General features: G+C 30.7%; 1 protein-coding gene and 1 pseudogene across 1 annotated transcript; both read left to right on the forward strand.

The window, feature by feature from the left end:
- Window positions 1-711: 711 nt before the first annotated feature.
- Window positions 712-2,159, forward strand: LOC149878259 (uncharacterized). Its single transcript, XM_090072852.1, has 2 exons — window positions 712-1,899; window positions 1,972-2,159. Exons 1-2 carry the CDS (start codon window positions 964-966, stop codon window positions 2,032-2,034), a joined length of 999 nt encoding a protein of 332 aa, XP_089928978.1. The 5' UTR covers window positions 712-963; the 3' UTR covers window positions 2,035-2,159.
- A 1,845-nt stretch (window positions 2,160-4,004) lies between these two features.
- LOC149878260 (uncharacterized) lies at window positions 4,005-6,816 on the forward strand (annotated as a pseudogene).
- The last annotated feature ends 1,385 nt before the right edge of the window (window positions 6,817-8,201 follow it).

Consider the following 8,201-nt stretch of genomic DNA (forward strand, 5'->3'; position numbering starts at 1 on the left):
GTCTGAAACTGATAAGAATGGTACAATAATTTATAAGGTGAAGTGCAAAGGATGTCTTCAGTCTTGGCAAAAACAAAAATCTGGAGCTACAACACAACTAAAAAGACACATAGACTTATGCATACCACTGAGGACTAGAGGGAAGAATAAGGTATTACCTTTTCTGCCAGAAGGTAATACTGGATTGGATGTTAATCTTAAAGAACTCTCTTTAAATTATGATCCAAAAAAAATTCGAGAGATACAAGCTAAGATGTTTATTGCACACGAGTATCCCTTTAATATGATTGAACACAAGTGGTTTAACATCTTTGCAAAAGCTTTGAATTACAAGTACCAAAAGGTGTCAAGAGTTACCCTCAAATTGAACACAAGTGGTTTAACATCTTTGCAAAAGCTTTGAATTACAAGTACCAAAAGGTGTCAAGAGTTACCCTCAAATCTGATTGTGTCAAGGTGTATCAAACTGAAAAGGACAAGTTAAAGAACATGTTGAAAAATGTTAGTAGGGTGTGTTTAACTTCAGACAACTGGACTTCAAATCAAACAGTTGGGTATATTTGTGTCACTATTCATTTTGTTGATAAAGATTGGATATTAAAAAGTTTTATCCTAAACTTTTGTGAATTAGAGCCCCCTCACACTGGAGTTCTTATTGCTGATTGTATTGCCAAATGTATGGAATTATGGGAAATAGAAGAAAAGGTTTAACCAATAACTGTTGACAATGCAAGTTCAAATGATGTAGCTGCTACTTGCTTGAAAAACAATTTAATTTCACGAAATAAGCTCCATTTCAAATCTCATATATTTCATGTTCGTTGTGCTGCACATATATTAAATCTTTTGGTGCAAGATGGGATAAAAGAGATTGCTTTTGCTATTGAAAGTATTAGAGAAACAGTGAAGTATTTAAAGAAATCTCCTGCTCATTTATATAAATTTGGACAAATTGCAAAGCAAATGGATGTTCCAACAAACAAGGGGTTGCAACTTGATGTTGCAACACGTTGGAACTCCATTTATACGATGGTAGAGCATATTCTGCCATTTAAACTTGTTTTGAAAGAATATGCTGCAAGGGATGCTAACTATGAATGGTTGCCTTCTGATGAGAATTGGATTAAAGCTGAAAAAATATGCAAGTTTTTTTCGGTGTTTAATACAACATCTAAGCTATTTTCAGGAACCAAATATCCAACAGCAAATTTATATCTTATTCAAGTTTGGAGTGTGAAACACATGTTGAACACACATCTTGCAAGTGATGATGAGTGCATGAGGAAAATGGCAGCAACTATGTCTATTAAATTTGACAAATATTGTGGTGATTGCAACATGTTGATGTCAATTGCTTCTGTCTTGGATCCTCGTTACAAAATGGAGTTTTTGAAGCTCATTTTTCCTCAACTGTACAATGTTGTAGATAGTCAAGATCATCTCAAGAAGGTTATGGAAGTGCTCAAAGAGTTGTACCAAACATATGTTAGTGAAAGTGAGACAACAGGATCAAAAGATACAACCATTAAGGATAAAAAACAATTTTCCTCAAACTTGCAGCAAGTTATTGACTTTGAGCAGTTTTGCGACACAAATTCAGTAGCTGAAAAGACTGAGTTGGAACTTTATCTTGAGGAAAAGTGTTTCAAATGTGAATCGTCAACCCACTTTACTTTTGATGTACTAGGTTGGTGGAAGGTGCATAGCATTAATAAACCAATCCTCTTAATGATGGCACGAGAAATACTTTCAATTCCACTAACATCAATTGCTTCAGAATCTGCATTTAGTGCAGGAGGTCGAGTGCTTGATTCATTTAGAAGTTCATTATCACCTGAAACAGTGGAAGCTTTGGTTTGTTGTGCAAGTTGGTTGAATGATGATAGTCAAGAGAAAACGGTAATGTTATTCTCTTAGTCATTTTTATGATATCTTTTTTAATTCAAGTTTTAATATCAACTAATTTTGTAGGTTGATCTTGAAGAAGGAAATTTGAATGTTGTTATTCCAACGGTTCTTAATTCTACTATATGAAAAGGTAAACAATTAAGGTTCTAATTATGTTTTTATGTAGCATGATATCTCCTTTCAAGTTCCAATTATTTTTTATATTTAATTATCTAGATTCATTCTCATGCAAGTTTGTTGTAAAATTTCAGATTTTCAGCGCACTTTTGAGGTTCAATGAGAGCAAGACTTATATTTGTGAAAATGTAATTTGAACTATTAGAGTGCAGTGTTTAATAGGAATTATTATGTTTGTGAGAGTTTACATTATGTTTGAACTTTGAACATTAAGTTTGAACATTGAACTATTAGATTTAACTTTTATTTTGAACTATTAGATTTGTGGGATCTTATTTCGTTATGTTGTTTATTTGCATGTTTAATAGACTGTAGGATTGTTTTTGTTGATTTGGACTTGCATTACTTACAGACGAGCCTTTAACGAACAATTTTTTTTTACTAAACGAGCTTTAAACTAACAGGTTACAATAATTATTTCGAGTTTTAAACCAGTCGAGCTCGAGCAACATGTAAAACGAGCCCAAACAATACTAATCCTTAACGAGCCGAGCTCGAACAAAGAATCTCATTTTCGAAACGAGCTCGAGCCGAGCCTGAACACTTTTAATTTGTAAACGAACCAAGCCGAGCCCTGGCAAGCTTGGCTCGTTCGGCTCGATTTACAGGCCTATAAGGTAACAGACAAGAAAGAGGTCCAAAACCTTTCGTCCGTACGTCTACCTTACATAAAATCATAAAAAAAGAGTTCTACGGAATGCAAAGAAATCAATTAGAAAGATTGGTCGTGACATCTGTGTGAATTGCGAAGCAGTACAATTGATTGTTGAGGAGGATTTAGGATTAAAGCCTTAAAAAATGCAGCTGTTGAGGAATGCTAATAAAGCCGTAAGGAAGGAAAGATGTAAGATGCTCTTGAACAGGGCTGTAAGCAGGGTTGGCAAAAACCCTACCCAACTGGGTTTTTGCTGGGTTTTTGGTTTTTTGGGTTTTTGGGTTTTTGCTAAAACCAAATCTCGGCGCTACTGCAGTTTCTCCCCCCTCCCTCCCCTCTTTTTTTTTTTAATGATTGATTCTGATAGAGAATTTTATGCTGATTCAGAAAAATATAAAAACATAGACCTGAAAATCAACGGAAAGTGCACTAATTCGAAGTCAAAGTTGTAAAAAATCCCACTAAAAACCCTAATATTCGCCATTTTGAAAATAATAAGTTAATGATCTTTTTGCTGACAAAAGCAATACATTAATAGCATGGTTTTTACATTAAAAAAGTCGTAAAAGAATGCTTATCTAGCGCAATTTTTTGTAGCAATGAAAATAGCCGTTTTTTGATTTATTAGAGAATAAACTATAATGCAAGTAACGTACTTTTGTAATAAATTTTAAAAAAGAATTCAACAGTTTTTTTTCCTAAAAGAAGAACTTTTGAAACCTTATTTCATTGTTGTTTTATCACATGTAAAATTTAGAAATAGTAACCTTCAAACCGTTTTTTTTAATAAAAAAAGAACCAGCGTACAATACAATGACAATTATTCATCAGTTTGTCTACATTCTCAAATTCTACGTTCAACCTTTATTTGAAATCTTCCATTGATTTCATTTCGTTATAATACTTTAAAACAATAAATGCAAAGGCTGATGGAAACCAGGCCTGTTTATTGCGCAATGTAACGGTAATTAATTTTCCTTAAAAATGAAAGCGTTTTGAAAAAAAAAAGGTAAATATTAGGGTTTTTAGTGGGATTTTTTACAACTTTGACTTCGAATCAGAGCACTTTCCGTTGATTTTCAGTCTATGTTTTTATATTTTTCTGAATCAGCATAAAATCCTCTATCAGAATCAATCATAAAAAAAAAAAAAGGGGGGGGGGGGGAGAAACTGCAGTAGCCCCCAAATCTTTAGTGACAAAGTTGGATTAACTTATAGTTATCTAAAAGCTATTTTCATTTTTACAGGTATGTTGACTTATACAACAGCTAAGTTAGTAATTAGATTACATTTTTTTCTAATACATTAAGATAATTTTGAATATAGAGATTATTTTAGAATTTTAATTAAATATAAAGTGTAAGTAGATTACATATCCTTCAACATGCCAAAGTATCATTTAGAAGGAAGAAATAAGGCTAATGAGTGGAATGAAGTGACCATATTAGGTGATCAACCAAATAGAGTAATATGTAATTATTGCAAAGAGAGCATAACTAAAAAAATAGAGAGTTAAGAGCCATTTAGACAAATGCAGAAGAATAAAAAAAGGAAGTGCAAATGATTCCACAGAAGTATTTAGCAATATATCAGTCTTAGAGTCAAGGCTATCTACATCTGCAGCATCAAATTTGTCTTACCAGTCAGAAGATAAAGAACAAGTTTGTTTCAGTGTTATTAGTGATGATTCTTATTCTTCAATTTTTCATTCAAATCCATTGAAGGTGCAACAACAAACATCCATTTCTAAATTTGTTGCTACAACAACAAGTAATCAGAAGGATGAACTGGATTTGCAAATTGTAAGGTTTTTCTTTTCAGCAAATATACCATTCAACATAGTAGAAAATCTTGAAATTATCAAACTGATTAAAAAACTAAGACCTGGATACGAGCCACCAAATAGAAAGCAGATATCTTCAGAACTCTTAGTAAAGGTAAATAAAGAAGTAATCAGTTCAATGAAAAGTGATCTTGCTGATGATTGTGCTATTACCCTAATTCAAGATGGTTGGAGTACAGTTAGTAATGATCCTGTAATTGCTCATAGTATCCATAATGGAAGTAAACCTTATCTCATTTCTGCAGTTGATGCTGGAAGCCATTCACAAAAACAGCAGATTATTGCACTCTGGCTGCTAAGGATGCAATCAAATTTGCAAAAGAAACCTTCAATAAAGATGTAAGTGTGAACTAACTTTTGTATTTAAAGTGTGTGTGTATATATATATATATATATGTTGTATGTGTGTGTATGTATGCATACATATATATGTGTCTGTGTCTGTATATATATATATATATATATATATATATATATATATATATATATATATATATATATATATATATATATATATATATATATATATATATATATATATATATATATATATATATATATATATATAAAATTACAACCACTTATTTACAATAAAAATTTGAAAAATGCATATTAAATAGATTATTTTTATAATAATCTTGCATAAGTCTATTCAAAGTTTGAATTAAGTAAAGTTAACTAATGAGGAGAAAACTAATGAAAATAAATATATTTATACTTTCATTTTTAGGTATTTGCAGTATGCACTGACAATGAAAATAAAATGTCTAAAATGAGAGAGCTTTTGTAAGCTGAAATCTCTAAGCTAATAACATATGGTTGCTCTGCTCATTTTCTAAATTTAGTTGAAAAGGATGTCTCTTCGAAGTCCATAATAAAGAATATTGTAGAAATTCATAAATATTTTCGTAATCATCACCAACCACATGTATGTACCAAATTTTAGATTGTTATTGACTTACTGATCATATTTTGTGATGCAATGTTATGAAATAAAACAGCATTAATGATATAGGCCTAAGTAATAAATATGGCAAAAGAGATCCTAGCTAATGTACACAAAGATTATTTTTTAACATTTCTTTGTTGAATTTTATTAAACAATTGTTCTATAGGGGTGGTTAATTGAAAAAGGTGGAATAATGCCACAGCTACCCAATGATACTCGCTGGAACTCTCAATTAGATTGTATAAAGACATACATATCTAATCATTCCCTGTATGTTGCCATTAGAGGTGAGCATATGGAGTCCATTGATCCTTCAATCAGAAGATTAATAGACAATCTGTCAATACAGAGAGAAGCAATTAATTTACAAGCACAACTAAAAATTATTGGTGCTGCTTTAGATAAGGTTTATAATTTAGTTTACTTAGTTATTTGCTGGATGTATTAAATTTGAATATAGTAAATATATTAAAACTACATATTTCTGGCACCATTAACTTTATTTACATAATTATAAACTAAATTATTGTGTTTGCTGTAGTTGCAGGCAGATGATACAACATTGTCTGAAATAGTGGAGATTTGGCAAAGCCTCATACATGATAAAAAATTGGCTCTGTACAAAGATGATTTTTTAAAGAGGTTTAAGAAAGCAATCATTACATGTCATTTTCTGGCTAATTTAACAGATCCAAAATATGAAGGTAACATACTATAAAATTGTAAAAAAAATTAAAAAATTGAATGTGATCAAATTTAAACAAATAATAGAGTTCCCAGAAAATAAAATTTCCATTTAAGTTTACTAATCTTATACCCTTACTTATATAATGTTATATTATACTTATATGATGATATATTCAATATTTATTTAGGAAGAACATTCAATAGAAGTCAAGAAGAAGAAGCTGAGGAATGGTTGAATGAAATCTATCCTGAATTTATGCCTGGCTACTATGCATTTAAACTAAAAGATGCTAATTGTTTTCCGACATATTTATTTAATGATAGTGTAAAAAGCACAACATCAGCAACAAATTGGTGGAAAATTATAGAAATGAAGGAGTCTAAGTCTTCAAAATTACCTGCAACTTTGCAAGGTTTTTACGGCACTTGCACACTTGCCCAGCTAGTTCTGGATCCATTGAAAGATTTTTTTCATCCTTTGGCATGATTTGGAGCAAAATTAGAAATCGTTTAGGAATAGAGAAAGCTGAAATGCTTGTACGAATTTACATACATTTAAAATCAAGATGTACAAATGCTGATGACGAAATTGTTTGATGACTTTGTTTTAAATTTTTAAGTTTAAATATTGCTGTTCCAAGGGAAAAAAAAGTTTCATTGATGAAATATATAATACTCAACTCCTTATTTTATTATCATTAGGACAATTGTTTAGCAGCATCTAACCTATAGTGTTAAATGGAAACTAATTTATGATCGAAAAAGTTATAAATGAAAAACTTGAGACCAAAACCCAGTAAGTTAAGTTTTTGGTGGGTTTTTGCTCTTAGGTTTTTGGGTTTGGGTTTTTGGGTACCAACCCTGGCTGTAAGGGACAACTGGGAACGAATCCTTTTTTCAGATGAAAAATTGTTCACAATTTAGCGAGCCTACAAACCTCAAAATGGCAGGGTTTTGTCTCAAGCGCCCCTAGAAGATATAAAACAGGTTAAACGCCGTCAAAATCCAACCTCACTTATGATCTTAACCCCCTCAAAAATTTAATCTGATCAATTTTAAAGAAGAGCTTTTTTTCTCAATCCCATAAAAATTTGGAGTCTTTATAAAAATATTTGTTGCGCGATGGGATAAAATAGGGGAGGAAGCGCTGCAGCCTACGGCTCCTAATTTCTGTAAACGTTGGAAACTCTGCATCATATCTAAAGGCGGACATTTTGAACACCATCTGTAAGGAGTATGTATGTATGTAAAAAAGTGAAATAATCAAAACAAACTCTTAAAACAAGTTCGTAAAACAAATTCAAGGTTTAAATTATCGAAAATACTCTAATCTAATATTTTACATTAAACAAATTTACTAGAAAATGAAGTTAGAAACTGAGACAATGTATTTATTCATACATCCATACATGCATATATGCATACAGATATATACACACACTACTTTAAAGGCTTAATATTGTAGCAAATCATAAAGAGCAATGTGAAATCGCTTTGTTTAAAATGCTGAATAGTTTGAATAATTTATATCAGCTGAATTACGTTGTTGAACTAGAAATTAGAAAACCAAAAGAAAAATTTTGTCGACCTGTGGCTTTTTGGATTTTTTTGTACGAATGAAAGGCTAATACACTAATACAGTTTCTTCAACGTTCTTGTTTTTTAAACAAGAAATCAAAAAGTTTGAAATCAAAAGTTTTGTTTAAAAGTTTTGAGTAGCTATTTCGTCTTTTGAAGACATAAATATATAATATCTTAAGGAGATATAAAAAGATAAAAATAAACTATTAAAAATTCAGAAAACATCCATTAAGGATAAGGATAAGTAAATATAATTAAAGATAATTATAATTTACTTATATATTTATGGATATAAGTAAATTATAATTATCCAGAAAACATTCAGGGTGTTTCATAAGTTGTGTGCTTTTAGTTTAAAGTTGCTCTCAACATCTTAAGCATATCTTAACATCCAATAATCT

Source organism: Hydra viridissima, unplaced genomic scaffold (genome assembly GCF_058129835.1).
Source record: "Hydra viridissima isolate aposymbiotic clone 2 unplaced genomic scaffold, HvirCarnegie_v1 scaffold_15, whole genome shotgun sequence".
NCBI classification, from domain to species: Eukaryota; Metazoa; Cnidaria; class Hydrozoa; order Anthoathecata; family Hydridae; genus Hydra; species Hydra viridissima.

Bases quoted from the DNA above. Each gene is read 5' to 3' on its own strand.
- LOC149878259 (XM_090072852.1), top strand. From the start codon at position 964: ATGGATGTTCCAACAAACAAGGGGTTGCAACTTGATGTTGCAACACGT. The intron at 1,900-1,971 runs GTAATGTTATTC...CTAATTTTGTAG, and splicing joins ATGATAGTCAAGAGAAAACG to GTTGATCTTGAAGAAGGAAA.